At 38.8% G+C, this 21,415-nt stretch overlaps 1 protein-coding gene across 1 annotated transcript in view; it reads right to left on the bottom strand.

Moving 5' to 3' along the window:
- The window catches only part of usp43a (ubiquitin specific peptidase 43a), a 127,772-nt gene that overhangs the window by 27,333 nt on the left and 79,024 nt on the right, over nucleotides 1–21,415 (bottom strand). Inside the window, exons 8-11 of the mRNA XM_082535880.1 lie at nucleotides 20,779–20,890; nucleotides 15,299–15,402; nucleotides 8,957–9,034; nucleotides 8,688–8,817 (exon numbers count right to left, since the gene is read on the bottom strand). Of these exons, the coding sequence (XP_082392006.1) occupies nucleotides 8,688–8,817; nucleotides 8,957–9,034; nucleotides 15,299–15,402; nucleotides 20,779–20,890 (424 nt within the window). The remainder of the gene's footprint in view (nucleotides 1–8,687; nucleotides 8,818–8,956; nucleotides 9,035–15,298; nucleotides 15,403–20,778; nucleotides 20,891–21,415) is intronic.

Here is a 21,415-nt window from a genome sequence, read left to right as displayed (position 1 = left end):
GGCAGAGAGCAGCCAGTGATCTTCTGGGCTGTGTTGATGACCCTCTGCAGTACTTTTCTGTCCGCAGCTGAGCACCCTGCATACCATGTTGTTATGCCATACGTTAGAATGCTCTCTATGGTGGCTCTGTAAAATGTCACCAGCAGCCTCTCCTCCAGGTTGTTCCTCCTGAGCACTCTCAGAAAGTGGAGACGCTGCTGGGCCTTTTTTACCACCGCCATGGTATTTGCAGTCCAGGAGAGGTCATCAGAGATCTGCACGCCCAGAAACCTCATGGAGTGTACCCTTTCCACACAGTTCCCGTGAATGTAAAGTGGGGCCGGGTCTGCTCTGCCCTTCCTGAAGTCCAAGATAAGTTCTTTAGTTTTCGTGGTGTTCAGTTGGAGGTTGTTAACTGAACACCACTCAGTCAGTCTGTTGACCTCATCTCTGTAGTCCGACTCATCACCCCTTGAGATGAGTCCAACCACTGTGGTGTCATCCACGAACTTTATGATGGTGTTTGAGAGATGGGTAGGGGAGCAGTTGGATGTGTAGAGCGTAAACAGGAGGGGACTCAAAACACATCCTTGTGGAGACCCGGTGCTGAGTGTGATGGTGCTGGACAGGTGGGGGCCGAGTCTGACAGACTGTGGTCTATTTGTCAGGAAGTCCTTGATCCAGAGGCAGATGGGGGTGGAGAGTCCCAGGTGAGACAGTTTCTGGACCAGGATCTCCGGGATGATATGATTGAATGCTGAGCTAAAGTCCAGAAAGAGCATTCTTCCAGTCACCGTTCTCACTCACTATGTGTTAATAGACCTCTCTGCACTGAATCATACTTGTTATTAATCTCTGGCTCTCTTCCACAGCATGTCTTTTATCCTGATTTCCTTCTCTCACCCCAGATAGCAGATAGCCCCGCCCCTCCCTGAGCCTGGTTCTGCCGGAAGTTTCTTCCTGTTAAAAGGGAGTTTTTCCTTCCCACTGTTGCCAAAGCACTTGCTCATAGGGGGTCCTATGATTGTTGGGTTTTTTCTCTGTATGTGTTATTGTAGGATCTACCGTACAATCTAAAGTGCCTTAAGGTGAGTGTTGTCGTGATTTGGGGCTGTATAAATAAAATTGAATTGAATATATGCTTCTTTATATTTAAACACTAGAGTTATATTCGCCATCTAAAAAAAGCAAATCATTTTATTCAATTTTTCCTCTTTTTGCTTTGTTTTGTGTTCTCATCTTCATTTGGTTTGTGTCCTTGTCTCTTCTGGTTTGTTAAATTTTGTGAATTGTAGATGCTGCACTGTCATCTCCCACTCTCCGAGCTCCACTCCAGTCACCGTGCACACCTGGGGCTTATCAGCTCATGCATGCCAGTGTGCTGGGTACGCTGAGGCATTGTGCTATGCTGAACTGAAGTTTATTCGTCATATCTTGGATGTTCAGCTTGCACAACTGTTAGTTTTGGACCAGCCGTCTCATCACCTCACTGCCCAACAACGTTTCTGTTGTTCAGTAATTCTTCTGCAGCACTCACGTGCCTGCTCATCACACCATTCCTCCAACATTAGTGCTCTCTACCTGCACAGCTCTACACTCAGCAGACTTTGCCTGCATGTTCCATCTTCTAAGACTCATTTTATCCACACCGATGTTTTTTGTTTTGTTGTTTATTTCATTTTATTTTTTTCCCAATTTCCATCTCAGGAAGAAAAAGGGGAATAACTGTAACATGATGTAACATCCTTTGTCCTGAGGTCTATATTTTTCTCTTTTTCATACAAACAAACTCACATGACTAGTAAGGTGGAGAAAAACTCCAGTATTCGCCCTCTTATAGATCTGTTTCTGGGCTCTACTAGTTCCTAAGAGAATCTGTCTTCTAACCTGTAAATGCTCCTCTATGTTCGCTTGCTGTTACTAACTCTACTGTTCGGTCCCAAACATGCATTTATTACTGATTTTTTTTAGAATGTCTAAAATATCTAAACACTGTTAACAAACTGTACCTTTAAGGAAATGAATTCAACGTTTGATGCTTTTACTTTATGTAAGTACACAGAATTTAATTAGCAGACACTATTTTAAAGCACATGCTAGTTTAAAATATATTTTGTAGTTTTTTTTATATATATAATATTGAAATACAGTAATCCAATAATATAGAGTGCCATAAAAAGTTCCAGTTGCTCAGATATACTAGTGTTTTTTTAAAATGCACAGTATATTTACCCATCTACGGCATTTATTTTCCCATGGTAGCCACTTTGATTCTTTCACTTGTTTTGTCCACTTTCCAATGACAAGACTTCAGATTCTTAAACAAAATAGATGGTGAACATTAAATTAAATAAGCTTTTTGTTGTAAAATAAACCTTTTAAACTGTCAAGAGTTGTCAGTAGTCACTGCCCCACTTTCACAGCAGCTATGAAATTCTATTCAATCAAAGAGAGCAACTGGTTGAGGATCTAAAATTAAGGTAAGTTATGCTTTAAAAGTTTGAAATGATGTAAAAACACTTCAAAGTTCTTCAGATTTGCAATTTCCACTGTCAGAAATGTTATTAAAATGGCAGTTAAAGGAAAATGTGGGACATTAAAATATCTTTCAGGCAAAAACTGCATGTCGGTTGGACAGAAAGGCAACACACGATCTGATACATATAGCAAAAGAGCTGCAGAGTAGTTTGGCTGACACGGGTTTGGTGTTGCATTATTGTTTTGTCCATGCTAATATACAGGCAAAGCTCATGAGAAGAAAACTTTACAACCTCACAGCCATGTACACAGTTCTCAAGAAAATAAGGAAACAAAAATCAGAAAAAAGCTAAGCAGGAGTTAAACATGTGTTCTTTGACCACAATCACCAAAGCTCTGTTTGGAAAAACACAAAAAGAGTGGACTCCACTACATATTAGCAAATGTCATTCAGTTTGTTAAAGAAACTAATATAAAAGTTCTTTAACAGGACAAACATCCAAACCATAACCCATAGTCCACCATGAAGTAATTCAAGAAACCCAAGCTGCTCTGTCGGAGAGCTTTCACGGTTCCTCTTCTGCACGCTTAAAAGTGTCCCAGACCTTGAAATGAACTCCAAGGAACAGAAAGATTTAATTAGCTTCATATACAGTAGAGTCTACAAGCCTCCATTAATGTTTAATTTTATTTTTTTAAGTTTGTGAAATAAAAAGCAACATTAGCATTTGAAAGAGGCTCACTGAACAGGTTTTTGCTCACATATTTACTTCAACAAAATTGCTGAAGGCTTGCCTAAACCTTTGCCTGTTTTGTTTTCCTTCCAAAAGAGTAGTTTTACTTCACTAATGACATTTTTAACTATTATATGACAAACTTCTTTTTCCAGCCCAACATATTGCCTGTCACTGATAGCTTGAAAGCCTTTTTATCTCACTTAAAGAGGCAATATTATGCAAAATAGCTCAAGTAGAATAAACACGGTGTTTGAATACACCAAAGGCCACATGATTTATTTAGATAACTAAAAAAATCTAAAATCTGTAGTCAATCAGGGAGCAATGTTTAATGCGCAATGAGACATTTGTTCCGTGACTTTAGCCTTTAAGATACCATTTCATCTCAGCCAGCATCAGCACCCTAAAAAAATAAAAGAGCTCCTCTCTCCAGAACCACTGGAAAAGAAAACAACTCAGTGGCATTTCACTGGTGCTTGTACAAACATTAGTAGGTATTGTCAGAAAACACAACATTTTTCTTTTCTTTTTGTTTCTTTTTTTGTAAAATGTTAACTAAACAAAAATAAACTGTATAATATGCCTAAATATATGCAATGTAAAGTAACTATAAACTACTAGAAAGTACACATTTAAGGTCAAAAACTGCTAATATAATGAAGTATCTTTAAATTAGCTATACTTTGGGAGTGGCTGGGGGAATAGTAGACAGTCTCAGCTGACGATTTGGAGTAAACACTGACTCACATCCACCCACGTTGACCTTACGTGCATGTCTTATGAGTTTGGACAAAAGCAACCACAGAAAACTCACACAGGGACCAAGCAACATGTACCCAGGTACTTTAGGCGGTGTGAAAGACTGGCTGATGACATAATTGGTTTCTCTCTCTAGTTCTTTGTGTGATTAATAAAATTTATAATGGAACAATTACAAAGAAACCACAAAGGACTTAAGAGAATTCATCCTCAAAAGCCAAAGCATGTCATAGGTTTATAACAAGTGAATAAGATCAGCAACCAAAGATTTTAGTCTTAATCTTGCTGGCGACCAGATGGGGGAAAAAAGAACGAAAAAAAGAGCACTGAATACAAACACGGCTCAGCTCTCACTTTCACATAGAATGTTAGAATTTTCCACAGTAACAACGATTCTAAATGGGAACCATCATTTTTCTTTTTACATTTATTTTAAAAAGATCCATAAGACAATCCTTATTAGGGTTTAAAAAAAATACACAAAATATCTACAGCAGGCGTTAGACATTTTGTCATTACCTCCAGCTCCTAAACTGACTTGATTCTGTTTCTGTACAGCTTCTCACAGACTCTAAATACTCTTGCAGGGTTAGCTTCATATTTTTGAACAGCTTCTCTTTGAAATGCGTATGCTTGTGACAGCTCTGTTTCTCAGTAGTGCACACTGTTTTGGTTGCCTGTTTCTTTTCTCTAACTCTTTTGTCATTTGAGACCAGCCAGATGCATTTACATTGTATTCATCACCTAATCTTGGGCTTTACACAGCTGCACGGGTGTCATTTATTATTATTTACGAACAATCTATAACATCCTTTCCCAGATAGACTGTTTTTGTTCACTCTTTGAGATTTTACATAGTGACCTTTGGCCTTTAATCTGGGTTTTATTGGCCTTGTCTTACCTTGAAACCTGTAAATTTTTAAGGTATATAGAGTTGAGTCCTATAATCAACAGCCAACGAGACAATACTTGATAAAGTGTAGGAGAAATCATCTGGTGATGATAATGTGATTTCTACAGTATGAGTGTTTCTGAGGCCATTAATAAAAATGAAATGCAGTATTTGGTGTTAATACTAAGGAATAAACCTGGTCCTGTGTGAAAACAGGATTACCCCCTGAACCTAATAACTGATTGTTCCATCCTTGGGAGCAAGAACTGCAATTAAGCAACTCCAATAACTGGCAATCAGTCTTTCACATCACAATTTTTCTTTCTAGAATTGTTTTAATTTAGCCACATTTGGGGGGTTTTGAGCATGAACAGCCAAAGCATTTCAATGTGATTTGAGTCTGACTATCACTAGGACAAAAAAACTCCAAAAAACATTTTAAGCCAATAAGAGGTGGAATAGCGTCTGTGTTTTGGAGCTTCAGGGTATGAACTGATGGCCAGACATTCCCCTTCAGGACTTTCTAGCAGAGAGCAGAACTGATGGTCCATTAAGTCACCCACAACAAATGTTTATTTAGATAGTGGGAGGAGCCTACTTCACTTTGTTGGGCATGTTCTATTCAGATGATATCTTGATTTAACAGGTGTGGCATGATTGATTTAACGGGGGGATTGCTTTTTCACATAGGACCAGGTAGGTTTACACTAGATATCTTTATTCCATCATTTAACCCTCTCAAGGCAGGCGGTGCCGATTTGCAACAGTTAAAAACTAACAACCTGATTACCCCACATACATATTTTATGAGTTTTTTTTTACTCAGAAGTACCACTGCAGGACTGTGCATTAGCAAGAAAAAGTTTAATTTGAGCCTGAGAGGGTTAAAAACTGCACTTTGCATTTACCCACATTATCTTTATGTAATGTTAAAATTTTAAAAACATGTCATTGTGACAAATATTCAAAATTCTAAGAAACCAGCAAGGGAAGAAAGACGTTTTCACAGCATCGTATGTTAGATATTGTTTTTGCTTGAGTCATATAAATATGCTTTAATTTCCCCAAGAACTGTAAATGGACTGTGTAAAACGAGTTACCCTGTGGTACAGCACTGATATGCAGTCTTACTGCTGAACTGATGGCACTTTTTGCTTTTACGGCACACAAACTGTGGCTGTCACTTGACTACTCTGGCTTTTTCATTCCATTATCCTTCTATCAGCACCAACTCACCTCTCACTTCAGACCCTGTCATTTTGCATCTGACAAGCTGATGCCCTCACTCCTTCCTGTCTTTTCTCTATCATTTGATCCCCACTCAGCAGCTCTTCATCTCAGTCATTCCCATTACATACACTCGCTCACTAGAACTTGCACCTTTAATGTCATCTCAGTGCTCCTTGCTTGCACTTTTGTTATCCCCACATCCATCTGGGTCTGTCATCTAGTAGTGATGGGATTTCGGGCTCTTTTTAGAGATCCGGCTCTTTCGGCTCGGCTCACTAAAAAGAGCCGGCTCTTTCGGCTCCGAACCGGCTCTTCAGGTTGTTTTGTTGCTTTAATTAATTTATTATTAACAATAATATAAAATTATGCAGAAAAGGAATTACTAATGTAAAAAAAGTGGTTTTATTTATATATGTTCACGTATGGCCCCTAGAGACAAAGCACGTACAAACTCTAAAGCACATACAAACTCCAAAACACATTTCTAGCATTAACTGAACTTCCAAAACAGAGCTACCCAGATCACTTAAATTACACAATTGAAAGCATGTGTGTATTGTTTGTGCATTTATGGACAAGCACTCATATTTATTCAAATAATTTAAAAAATGTTACTACCACACACCAAATCCGGTTGTTGATACTTCCTGGCTTGTGTAGCCACTAGGTAACAAAAGCTCAACACTGCGCCCTAGCATCCTGGAGCACTTCTGTTGTCTTTTGAGTTGTCTGAGTTTGTACGTGCGTCTGAGTTTTTACGCGTTTTGGAGTTTTTACGCGTTTTGGACTTTGTACGTGCTTTGTCTCTAAGGGCCACCATAAATATACTTTATTTATTCACTCCACATAAAATGTAATAAATAAATCGTATAATACAACAAACAACTATTTACATTTTAAACTTTTAACTATTTAAATTTTCAGCTTTTTCCTTTTAAACAAATTTAACGTGAAACAACACAAAACACTGAAAACCACAACACAATTAAATATATTTTAAAATATTAAAACAAAAAGAAGATGCACATTCTCTGTCATATGGGCCTGCATGATTTCTGAATCTACTATACCTTTCTAATGTGACGTTGTTGTCCCTCGCTCTTTTTCTCTCTGGCTCTGTTCCTGTGCTACTGCGAGTGTAACTAACGCCCCTCCCCCCTCTGCCCAGCGCAAAGTACATGCTGCGCATGCGGAGTTTAGCGGAAAAAAGGGCGAGAGAGAGGGTGAGAGAAAGAAAAAACAAAACAAAACAAAAAAACCCCTCATGGCTCCCAATAAGGAGCCGGCTCGCGTCGTTCACTTCAAAGAGTCGGCTCTAAGAGCCATTTCGTTCGCGAACGACCCATCACTATCATCTAGGCTTCTGAGGAGCAGCATCACATCTCTGCCCTGCTTCCATTGGTGATAGCCAATCAGAGCAGGACTATCTGTTGTTGTGATTTGGTGCAGTATAAATAAAACTGCTTTGAATTGAATAGTCTGCCCTACACATGTTTATCACTGCTATGAAATTAAAATAGTACTATAGCATGTGAATACGACCAGCCAAGCATAAGTAATAATAGTACAACATTACCTTTCATTAGGTCTGAAAAAACATTAGGTATTTTTTCAGACAGCAGAAAGGATTCGTCTAGAAAACTATCTGGATGTCAGAAATATTAGTCCTTGACCTGGTGTCATGCCCATGCGCAAGCAAAACAGGAAGGTAATGTGGAAGAGCTTTCCCTCTCAGTGGCTGTTGAGCGGTACAATTAAGATTAAAATATGCCAAGTTTGTGTGCGAGTCTGTGAGACATGAGTAGCACCATACTGAGCATATGTGTGAATATGACCTGATGAGAGATTACAGAGTCAGTTTGTGCGTGATGTCCTGACTAATCTGGGTAATTTGCACACATACACACACACGCCAGAATTGAAGAAACCTCCTGGATGAGAGGTGAAACATATTCACAAACCTAAAGTCCAGCTGCCTTTATTTTTTTTCCAGAGAACAGACACCACCCGACTGAAATATTACAGCAAGTACAATAAAAGACAAGTACAAAAGCTAAGCACAGAAAGTCAGCTCCAGGTATTAATTATCTATATCAGTTTTTTAAATCTTAAATATTAGACATGATTTCAGTACAAATTAATGCATTAAAAACTAGCATTGTACATTAATAATTCAATAATTTATTATTATGTGCAATGCTGATTTTCCATTTGCCAATTGTAGCAAAATGCCAAAAAGGACAGGTTAAGACAGAAAGAAAGAAAGAAAACTAAGGAGGATACGTGACATGTATTCTAGTTGAATTGGCAAATGCAACAGACCATTGTCTCTGTTTGATAATTTTATAGACATCTGTTGATTTCTGACATCAGACTGTGCATATGGGTGTTGAAATCAATAAATCAGTAAGCATGTAAGCAAGTAAAAGGTGCTACAGTGGACCTTTTATTTTTTCTAAATACTTATGTGGCCTTTTTGACTTGGAGTGTAAATTAAAATCTGGAGATTAAATTACACTTGTTTCATGAAATTCAGGGAGATGAAACCTCCAATGCAAATGTTGTGTTATAACCGTGTAAGAACAAAAGCTTATTGTATTCCTCTTACTTACCTGTTCTTCTTTGGTGTACAGCTTAAAGCACTCATCCAAGGTACAGCTATGCTGCTGAAGGTGCTGCTGCTGCTGGTTCCTCACGCTCTCTGCATCTTTCACTACTTCCTCCTGGATGCTGCCAAATAAACTGGACCACACACAAAGTGGATTGGTCTAATTCAGTGGCAGAATTGTGTTTACCATGTCACCCAAGATGACAACAGCCAACACTATAAAATTTTGAGTTCTGCACATTTTTAAAGCATTAAAATGTGTTCAGTCCTTACCATTCTTTGGTGCTTGGCTCCCATTCGATAACAAGCTTCACATGGGGGGGTCCTCCTGGGCCGCAGAACTTCAGAGCTCTACAAAACAGCGGAGAAAAGCAGGAAGGTTATCTTTTAACTCTGAATACATATTTTATGATTTTAGTTTTCTGAGTGTGATAGCATTCTGTGATCTTCAAAAGCCTGAAATAAACCACAATGAATGAAGTTTAAAAAAAAGAAAAAAGAAGAACGTTAAAATCTGTGTTGCTGTCATGCAACAGCTGCTCCTGTGACAGCTGCTATAGTGCATCCAGAGAGTACAGTGATGTGAAAAAGTGTTTGCCCACTTCCCGATTTCCTGTTGTTTTGTATGTTTGTCACACTTTAATGTTTCAGATCATCAAACAAATTTAAATATCAGGCAAAGATAACACAAGTAAACACAAAATGCATTTCCTAAATTACAATTTAGAGTGTCATGGCAGAAGTTGTGGATACTTACAATGTACATTTTTTAAAAGAAAATTTGCAAGAATTTCAAGCAAATGTTTTTCACTTTGTCATTTGTGTGAAAATGAAGTTATTCCATTTAGGAATAAGGGAGTAATATAACAAAAGGCCAATCATGGCTATTGCACAGTATTAGATAGATATTTATCTTCGTGCAAGTTATCAGCACATGCTTTTCCACATTAAAAACACCAGAAAAACACATCCTTTAGTCGACTCTTCAGTTTCAGTTCAAGCAGAATGAAATGTGAGCTTCTGACTAATCGTATTAAAGCCCATCAATATTTGCACTTTTTACTTTTATTGTAATTTATTCCACCATAATATGCACACAAATATATACACACTGGCAGGAGGATCACAGAGTGACAACAACCAAAGCTGAGACCTGGTTTCTCATCCGGGATTAGTATGCAAAAATAAGATTTTTTTTCTCTGCCCTAATGTAGCGAGGGGCACGGTGTTTATATTTCAGGGCTTACCTTCACTGCTTTCATCTCAGGAGGAAAGAAACAGCATCAGTATTCAACAGCCAAGTAGCTCTGATGGAAAGGCCAAGGTGCACTTAAAAATTACTGAATGCTAAGGACAGAATGATGGATCACCACGGGCAGATTTTTGGAGCCATGTCAAAGGTTTTTCTTTTCTAGATAGACATGAAAGGTGCTTGAGACTTCAAGCACAGCTAAATATTGACTGATTCTGACAATGAATAATTTCATTCCATCTTCAAAGCAGAACTCACATTGTTGTCTCAGTATTGTTCCCTACGAACGCATTTAATGCACTCGCTACTAGCAGATGTCACACTTCTGTGACCTGTCAGCACAATAATTAGAGAAACGGACACTAAAAACTAAAAACGCCACCGCCTCTACAGATGCTCTTGTCGAAAAAGTCATCGCACAGTTAATTCCTCCCGGGAATCATTTGAATTTCTTTAACTGAAAGATTGCTCTGTGTGTAAACAGAGCACTACCACAAAATTAAATCGAATCCAGATCCCAGAGCATCAGCAGGAGCTCTGAGTGGCCAGTTAATTGTCTACAAGTCAATAATTATTTAAGTGTCACACAACATACAAGAAAACATTAATTATCTTTTTAACAAGGAGGTTAGACAACAAGTTAATTGAAGCAATGCATTTCAAACTATTTTGTAAAGCAGATAAACACATAAAGGCACAGGCAAAAGACAACACAACTGTTATTTTTCATACTTTGTCAGTCGCTTGATTTCCCTCTTTGTTGCTTTCCCAAACCCTTTGCTGCAGCTGTTTCCAGCTGTTTACTCATGAACCTTTCTGCTTTCAGTTTTGTCTTCAGCTACTGAAATGCTGCTCAGTGAGATCCGGTGACGGACCTGGTCATTGAAAGTACTAGTTTTTTTTTTTCAAAAAGCTCCCAAAAAAGCTTTTACTGTATATTCTGGTCACTATCCAGCAGCCACACTGATCCAAACACTTTGCTGCATTAAGATGACTCTGAACAGAATATAACACTACGGACAGCAAAGTTTATCTTGTATGATTTCATTAGAGCCTTGTCGATTGGTCGAGATTATTTAGTTGGTGATATACTGGTATTCGGATTTATAATGGCCAATAAATGAAAATGAAAATGAAAATGAAAACAGTAAAGAAGGGATGCAAAACAACCATGTAATGAATGGTTTATCCACCAGAGGGCGGTCTGTAACTTAACCGTTAGCAACATGATTAGAACACCACAAATGCAAAAATCACTTGAAATTGAAAAGCAAGCGTAAATCCAATAAATCCACAACTTATGTGACAAGACAATATAGACAGAGAAAGAAGGTGAAGACACCCAGCAAAGGACCGTGAGTCAGACTTCTTAAACTGCTGCACTGTTGTGTATAGTCACCCGCTCACCCACTGAGCCAAACAAGCAGCAGTGTTGTATTGCCCTTCTAAGGACTTATAAATGCGTGATGAATGAATGCTCATGCATCACACTGACACACTTTTATAAGGTATGTGGTAGTATGCTTTGGATTATGAGCCGTTGTAAACCTTCTCCATACTTTTTTCTTCCTGTTCTTGTGTTACAGGTTTTAGTTTTATCTGTCTAAATAATGCAGTTAGAGAACTGCTCTTATTGATTCTTATGTTTTTAGCAATATGTCATCTTTCTTTCCTTTAGGCTCACAGATGCTTTTCCCCCTGTGGCAAACCATTTGTATTTTCTCTATTTCTGCTTATGATAGACTGGGATAATGGCATGTTTACTTCCTGTTGAGCTTTCCTCACTTGGCTGGATATAAGATCATCCACCACTGTCGTCTTCTGTAGACCTCTAGGCCGTTTCTGTTGCTGAGCTCACTACTGTTTTTCCTTTTTACAGAAGCATGAAACTTAATGTTGCAATTTTTGCATGGTTCTCATATATATGTTTTCCATGTCTTTCTGGATATTTAGATTTTTCTTTTAAAGTTGGAGAACTATGATTTACTTGAAACAGATTTTCTTTCAAATGCTTATCATAAAGAAAGAAATCGGCCGCGATGAGTGAGTAAATGAAATATCCAGTTACATTTGAGCCCCTGAAAATGGTAAACGGTGTATAAGAATTATAAAAACTGCAGCTCTATTTAAAACACAGAGTACAAAACACAACCATGAAAAATGTGGCACCCCCCCCCCCCCCAAAAAAAAAAAAAGAATAAAAGAAGACAATATTACGGTGGCCCTGAGAGGCCAAACGGACTGCAACTTCAGAAAACACTTGCAAGTGGTCTGTCCGGTTATTGTCTCCCCAGAAACATTTCCGTTGTGTTGTGTGTGCTTTTGCAGCGTTTTTCTTTTTGCAGCATTTTTCTTTTTGCAAGTGTTTTCTGAAGTTGCAGTCCGTTTGGCCTCTCAGGGCCACCATACAATATAAATGAGTGTGAGATCAACAGAAAGCATCTGCATTGTGTATCGGTTTCTGATTTAGTAACTTACTGTGAGCCTCTAACGATTTAAAAGGAGCCATTTGGAGAAGCAAGTTTGTGACATTTTCTGCACCGCATGTGGATCAATATTTGCACAACCACAGAAATTTAAATCCCTTGATATTCACAGTAACTAGCTTAAAACATTTTTAAACTTAATCACCTGATCGCAATAACTCCTTTTCCCGTGTTTCTATGTGTTTCCTTTTACTTGTGTGTGCAGTCCAAGTGTTACCTCACTTATTATTTAATAGGGAGTTTTTTTTAGTTTTTTAATTATATATATATATATACACACATACATATACATATACATATATATACATATATATACATACATATACATACATATACATATACATACATATACATACATACATATATACACATACATATATATATGTATGTGTATGTATATATGTATATATATATATAGATAGATAGATAGATAGATAGATAGATAGATAGATAGATAGATAGATAGATAGATAGATAGATAGATAGATAGATAGATAGATAGATAGATAGATAGATAGATAGATAGATAGATAGATAGATAGATAGATAGATAGATAGATAGATAGATATGTTCACAACACAGATATAGGCCTTCTTCATGCAAAGCTCAACTACATCACAGCTATGAAATGAGCTTCAGCTGCCACCAAGAGGGCAAACCGATGCACATTTTCCCCAGACAGGTTTGTTCACACAAACAAACACACACACACACACACACACACACACACACACACACACACACACACACACACACACTGGAAGCTCATTTCCTAGCCCTCGGTGGGAAGCCTGACCTTCACCGCAGCTTAGTAGAACAACAGCACAGATTTAAATATTATACTCCCCTTCCCGGCTGTACGACGAAACCTTGACGTTGTTAATTACACAGGAAATAACGCCTTTATCTTCATACTGTTAAACTGATATCATAGTTTGTATCCTTCAGTGCTATCAAGGTCCACTGGTTTCTGAAGGTATTCCTAGTTTTCCTCCACATGCCATCAGCAAGTATGACATTTTTTTTAGGATTTATCTCTATACATAGGTACATGGCAATTTTACACAAGATAAAAGGATACAATACAATATAATATTTTATATCCCAGAAGTTAAATATCAGCCACACTTAACGTAATCAGGTATTTGTTAAAATAAAATAAAATAAAAAAAACTATTTTAAAACTCTGCATTTTTTAACATCATAAATTCTATTTTTTTTTTTTTTTTTTTTAAATGACATCAGAAACAGCAGTATGCGACATTACGTGATGGCAGAGCTTCAGTTCATCCTTTGTCATTTTTTTTTTTTAATAAATAGGACAGGGGGAATGAATGAGAGAAAGAGGGGGAGAGAAAGAAAGAAAACCAAAGGGGAGAAGAGACGGTGAGAAGGGGGAGGAAGAGAGAGAAAAAAAAAAAAAGAACTCCTGGGTCACCTGTATGGAGAAAAAAAACAAACAAACAAAAAAAAAACAAACAGAGGAGACAGCAAACAACAAAGAGCAACATAATAATAGAGAAAACAAAGCACCATCACAATAAACTAGCTAGCCATAGATATCAATATTTACTAAATAATAAACGATATTGTGCAGCACGCAAGATAGACAGCGCACAGTGTGCTTTGAGGCAGCAGCCAAGAAAGCTTTAGTCCGCGTCTGTGAATACCCATGTGTGCATACCTGTGTGGATCAGCATGCTTGCATTCCAAAGGTTTCTCCATGTAATGATCTGCTAGGGAGTGCAACATCATAAATTCTAGATACTGACTCCGTAATTGCTGGTGTCTAGAAAATTGTACAAGGAGAGGATGTATTGAACTTCACTGACTTGCCCATGAAAGTCAAAAACACGTTTGATTAAATTAAGGCTTATCTCAGCATGGCTTCTATTTTTAGATTTCTCCCTGGAAGTCTTGTTTTGATCACTTCCAACTCTGCATCTGTAATCAGTTTTGGACTCCTTCCACTGTGTAAAAAGTGCCCATGACAAAAAAGTTGTAGGATGCCATATCTGCTGGGCATGGGGGCGATAAGCGACAATGTTGGTGTGGCTAAAAAAGCACTATGGCAATGTGAGTGCATTTAAGTGCACAGGTCTGTTGATTTTGTCCCTCCGATCTCACAGGACCTAACACTAGAACTCCACCTTTGACTGTAGAGGCTGAAGTCAGCATCCACACTGTGCACCTGATGGACCTCCTCATGTGATGTGCGTTCTTGTGGTTTGGATGTTCTGTTTACATCCACTAAAGTCTGCGCCACATTTATACTGGATTAAAAAAGATGCCAAACACTGCCAAAGCTATAGGGTAAAAAAATATAAGAACAATATAGATTGCACATTGAGGAAGCACAAAAGGACATGGACCAGGAGACCTGTCAGGGGAAATATGCTGACATGTCTGCTCTTTCCTTAGAGCACAACCAGTCTGAGATCTCACAAGAACGATGTGACTAACAGAAACAGGTATTTTGTCCTCATCGGCCCTAGCAGACTACCTCACGCGAACAATAACACAACATATAGTTTGACATCACAGAAGGAGACAATGGCATACACCTTCATCAAAGGGTTTATAGAAAAAACGACATTTTTCAAAGTAGCCATGCATCTTTGTGCAGGTCCTGAATCTTAGCTGGAGATGTGGCTCTAGTTAGAAGTGATAATTCTAGTGGCACTGTGAGCAGTCCAGCAATACACAAGGCCTGACTTTGATGGAGAGATTGGCCACACCTAAATTAGCAGTCGTGCAGTGTAATGTTTAAAACTCAATAAATACATGGAAGAAGAAAAAATCAGCAGTCGTGGAACTATGATAACACCATGTATTCACATGTGTGTAGGTAGAGTGTAGGTGTAGGCGTGGTGTACCTGTCAACAGCAGGGTGGTACAGGGGCCTGCTGTCCTGTGGGGACAGGTAGCTGTAGGCTGCCGATCCTCCCACCACTCTGATCTTAAACAACGCTCCAGCATTCTAGAAGGAGAGAAAGTCACGCTATTTAACACAGCTGTGTCCCTAAAGAAGGACTACCTCAATAAATGTCATTTATGTGCATATAAAGCTGTAGACAAATATAATAAATTTGAGAGGTGATGACATTATGATTGCAGAAAATATAATTAAGATACGGAAAAAAAAAAGTTGAAGGACATCTTTGTAGTTTGAAACTCTGATTTTCAGCCTGGGTGCTCAATGCCTTACAAAGCAATGTGTTTTTTTCTGTAGTATGATTTAATATAGGAGTGTGAATGTGAATATTTTCTAGTATGTTTCTTTGTTTCTTCTGTACAAAGCCAATAGGGATGATTTGTTCTCTCACATTTTATTTCCTCCCATCCTCTTGTTATAAAGGGCTGCTCCATTTCCTTTGCTTTATATTACTTTTTATCATTTTCTGTCATGAAAAAGGCTTCCAAATTGCAATATTAATACTTTTGTCGAGTGATCTTTTTACAGGCATTATGTGTTTCAAATAGGCCTTTCAACCCTTGTTTAGACTTTATGTTCTGTACCATATGCATCCCTTCTCCCCAGATCTCATCCTTGTTGTGCAGGGCATCTCAACAAAAAGCCTCCATCAACTACTGACGGTGGGGGTCCTGTCACAATCTGCTACGTTTATCTGCGGCTATGCTATAAGAAGAGCTTATTGGTGTCTAACTACCCAAACACCTCAATTTAGTACACACACCTTTGCATTCATGTAAATTACATCCATTACATGAGAAATCTCACTCTGATTTACAATACTTGTTAAAGAGCGTGACAGAAGCAACAGTGCAAGAAAAGAGTGATCAAGTATAACATAATCTACAGGAATTTTGTAAAAAGACTTTTAAAAAGTATATATGTGTATATATACACATATATACAAATTGACAGAGACTAGAACATTTTTAATCACTTTGTCCTATTTTTGTTTCTCTTGTGGGACTTGGTTTTAAAATGTCTGTTAACTAAAATGCTCTGTAACTATAATAACCTAGTCTCTCTGTCAGTCCTTCCACCTTTCCACTCAAATAGAGAAAAATGTATTTCCAAATGGATTACACTCTTTGTTGCAAAGACATAAGGGTTCATTATGAGTCGGCTGCTCTTGGAGAACAGGAACTGCAGTCGAGCATAAAGAGAAAGAAATTAGTTGGTTAATAGGAGCCTAGAGCAGTAATGACAAAGGCACAGTCTCTTTCTTGTTGGTTTTATGAGGTCGAGCGAGCATGCGTTCAGACATCCTTGTCTGTCTGTTAAAGTATAATGAAGGAAAGTGGATGAGACACTTCACACTAATAAGTAATCACGCAGGACTAGTACAGTTTTTGAATGAGCGTTAGTGTTAAGCATTCATAATCTGCCTCACGGAGGCCAGCGACTCCAGTGAGGGAGACAGATGTTGGCATACTTTCCAAAAACCTGTGTAGACCAATTAAATGATTACCCTACAAGGAAATAAAAGATTTAAGGCTGAAAATATGAAGATGGGTGGAAGTTCAACTGGCTGCTCAAAAACTTTCATTTTTTTCTCTTTTCTTGTGTTCAGCTGAATATATGAAAGACTGTTACGTCCCTCAGCAGCTTCTAATCGTCTCTAATCACACCATAAAGAAAAAGATAGAAGGCCATATATTTGAATTCACTGTTCACTCAGTAATATTTGACATGAGAAGCTCAAAGATTCAAGAAAAAACAAACTCAGAGCCAAAAGCTCATTTTTAGCAGAAACAGCCGAATTATAAAAATGATAGAAATCCTCCAACATGGATTTACCATCAGGATAAAAGACTTAGGGAATTTTCTAAATATTCCCTAAAAAGGTCAGGCAACAAGCAGTAACGTGTGGTTTCCTTTTTATTCAAAGAGTTTTAGTAATTTAAAATTCAAATAATCTGAATTCTGCTCTCCCAGATTTTCAAAGAGTAAAAGAATTTATATGAATGTAATGTGCTAATATAAAGTTTAGACAGGTATGCCGGAGACAGAGGCAAAATTAATAACATTTTCTAAATAACCTGATAACCTCTCTCTCTCAGCTCTCAGCGAAGGCGGTCGCACTTTCTCCTCTCCTCCTCACCCTTATCTTCCCTGCTTAGCCTCTATGTCCTTGTCCTGTCTTGCGTGCATTACTTTCCCTGGAACAGCCTCTCACTGTCGTTCTCTAAACTTAAAAGAGAATTATGGATTTGATCAACTGGTCCCTGAGTGCTATTGACACCCTTTGATCGGCGTTGGCCTAGCCCTGCTTTATCGGAGAAATAAGAGAGCGGAACCGGCTGTTCAAACCCCCACATGGCTGCCCGCTGGATTCGAAGCGCGGGGACGAGGTGCGACCTCTCACAACGAACGTAATATGGTCAACACCTTGGAGACGCTTACTGCTGCTGTGAAGGCTCAAAACAACACCATTGAGCGTATGAGGGGAAACATCAGAGAAAGGCCTGCTCAAAATGACACCCTTGAGCGACAGTTGGAAAACATCGCGGAACGGATCACTGCAGTTGTGAAGTCTCAGAATCAAAAGACTGACAACACCTTGGAACTGAAGTTTGATACCATCATGGGGAGGCTCGCAGCTCTTCAACGCGAAGTTGAGGGACCTGTCTCAGAGTGCTAAAATTCGAGCTGCTCACAAAACAGAAATTAACAATATTCAACATTCGGACACCACGGCGCCAGCTGCAGGCCCAAGGCTGGAGCCCACCAAAACAACTCCCTGATAACGACTGTGTGATGACTATTCTTCCCGTCCCAGGCCACCTGGGTTGGCTGGCAGACTGTTTACTTAGCCTGATAGAGCGAAGGACACTGTCTCCGCTGAACTCTGGACACGCACACACATACACTTACACTGATAAGCACACACTCATCCCCCCTCCCTTCCAAACGCCTTCGATGCTTGTTTCCTGAAGGGGCAGCACGGCGGGTCTGTGTGCCGCGCTGGAATGGTAGCGCTGTGCAGGGTGGCTGCTGTGTTCGCTTCGGATTACTCCTCAACCCCCACCCACCCCTGTGGCTTGTCATGTCTTCACAATGTTGTGCTGTGGACATTTATGTGCTTCTTGTGCAGAGGAGTTTTTTTGTTTCCTGTTCTCATGCTGTCCTACCATGGAAGCATAGCATGAGTAGGGGTCTCTTTTTTTCCTCTTGTACTTTCCCCAGTGTAGTGTACATTTCAATGTTTTTTTCTGATTCTACCAATCTCTGACCTGTATCCCCATGTAATGTTTGTGCTATATGTGTAAGGTCGGGGGGGGGGGTCCTATTTCACTGCAGGGCAACCTGCATGTGACGAATAAAGCTTGATTGATTGATTGATTGATTGAACCTTCAGAGAGTGAGCTGTGAAAGAAGAACTGGATTTTGACATGCGAGTCGGTGCATTTTCTTTTTTTGGACAAGCTGAGCTGTGTCTTGCTAAACAAACCTCTGGGTGGCACCAAAGCACTGTTTAATGATAATGAAAGGAGCATGACACTGGCAAAGAAACAGAGTTTTGTGTGGATCTTATGTATTATATTGCACAGAGATTACAGTAAAGCTGGTATTAGTTCTGTGGTTTCTTTTAAAATAACAGCAACAAAGCATCAGCAAGGCTTAATGGCCTTCACCCTTGGGATAGAAGTGGTCTTTACAGCTTAAAATATGAAAAAAATAAAATAAAATAACAACAAACAAACAAAAATCCACATAGGGGCGTTGGTGGTATATTTTTAAGAAGAATAAAGGGGAAGTAAGGACAACAAGAGGATGTTTTCATATCTGGCCAGACAGGTTTTGAAGAATTAACTATGAAACTAAGATAGCAATCAGTAAATACCAGACTTATGTTTCTCCTTCTTTTCCTCCGTAGTTCCTAATCAAATAGACAGCTGCATGATGAATGGGTGCTTACGTACCACAAAAATATTTACCCAGTAGTGTTGAGCCACGGTTCATGGTTTGAACACGCATCGGCTGAATCGCAGCTTTTATCAAGATTAGCAGCACATACTGAGTGGACAGTAGAGCTAAAATCTTACATACAAAAATGGCCTTTTTTTGTGAAAAGCACCTTAAAAGATTTTAAAAGATTTAAAGACTCCTTTGAATGAAAATGGTAACAGATGGAGAAACAGGCTCTCTCAAAGTAGTATCATAACGTCCCATATGAAGAACGACATACGTCACTAAACTTGATGACAACCTCTTTGCAGCCAGCAAAAATCAGAAATTGCCTGGTCACTGCTCTAAATTTTTTCATATTCAGCAACTGATTGCTCGTAGTTTTGGCCACCAGCTGGTCAGCCCTTGGTGGAAGAGTGCAATGCCCTTAACCTGAGGGCGGCTGCTTTGGATCACAAGACGACTACACGTGTCATCTGGTGGAAGGCAATCCATCTCCAATTACTGTCCAACTCACACTGGCTGCATTCACATTCAGACAGATTGGCAAAGGTGTGCAAATAATTGCCGTCTAATTTTAAAATGCAGACAGATTGCCAGCACGTTGCAATCAATCTGAGTCAATCTGCACCAATAAGCACAGCTCGTCTATGACACTTGTTTTTGCAATAAGGGACTCGACTCAACTCTCTTGCCATCTGGTTGTATTCTGGTTATATATCTATATAAATCAGTATTTGAGAAGAAATCTTTGAATTTCTGTTTAATTATGAATTTCTGTGGATGTAGGGTGAAACAGATTTGTGATTTTCACCAACTGCTTACAGTTAACTGCCGTATTATCACAAACACCGACCCCGTTCAACTGCAGCCTAATAGCAAAATAGCACTCGTTTTGAAGATGGCAACTGCCTGCCAGTTGCAGACCCGGTCCACGTCAACAGCTATTTCAAAGGCAACAAGTTTGTTGCACTTGGCTACAGTAATTTTGGTCGTCCTGCAGTCTCCAACCACTGTTTTCCCTAGTCTGACTGTAGAAGCTAGTAAGACTCATTGAATCTAATAACATATAAAGACTTAGGAACTCAATCTAACCTATAAATACACTCAACATGCTATAAAGGATCAGATTTGTAGTTTCTGCAGATTTATTATTAAATATTAATTCAATTCAGTTCAATGCATTATTTATGAAGTGGCAGTCATCTCAAGGTGCTTTACACAGCATCACAAAGACCCTACAATCATCAAAACAATGAAGGAAGAAAAAACTACGAGTTTTCATCTGCTTTAACCTTTGTCTGCTTTTCCATTAGCTCTAAATATGACTCAGACATATAACTGATCTCTCCACTGCGCTGCTATTTTAATCTGTTCTGTTAGAACCCAGAGTGTCCAGGACCACCTGAGCTGAAGCGCCAAGGACACAGAATAGAGTAGCTGACATGTTATTGGTTAGTGAGGGTGCATTACCTGAGCCTGAGATCCATTCAGCATCAGATAATAGAGCTTACTGAGGATGCTCTGATGCAGCTGGTCCCAGGAGATACTCCTGTCCTCAAGTATAAGAAATGGAGGCCCAAACCTGCGAGAGCAGAGCACAAGTGAGGACGGTAGAGCAGAGCAGAACAAAAGAGATTTGAGAGTAGGTTTTGCATTGAAAAGATAAATAAAAAATGATTGCTATTTATAATTAAGTATGTTGGCAAGTAATTAAGATTAGAAAACGTAGTCTAACCTGAATTCATTGAAACACTAAGTAAGTGAAAAGCAGCTGTAGGCTTATTAGGAATGTGTCAAACTATCAAATGTCAAGTGGATCAAGTTGTTACAGCCAGCTGTCTTGTACTGACATGTTGTCCAGGAACAAATAAGAAACCAGTCTGCATTTCAGCAATGCATCCATTAGAATTGGGTTCTTCCACCTATGTTAATCCAAAGCCTTGCATATAGTCCACATACAATTACAATAACACTTTAAGTTTTAAATGCATTTAAGACATTTACAGTATAAACACAAACACAGCAACAAAGTTCCCAATGCCTTGGCAGCTAACTGTTTTGAAGAAATATTGGTGCAACTCATTCAGTTGCTACACAACACAACAGT

Source organism: Aulonocara stuartgranti, assembly GCF_965226115.1.
Source record: "Aulonocara stuartgranti genome assembly, chromosome: 6".
Classification (NCBI taxonomy): domain Eukaryota; kingdom Metazoa; phylum Chordata; class Actinopteri; order Cichliformes; family Cichlidae; genus Aulonocara; species Aulonocara stuartgranti.
The sequence above is the reverse complement of the archived record's forward strand: the minus strand, read 5'-3'. Positions and strand labels throughout refer to the sequence as shown.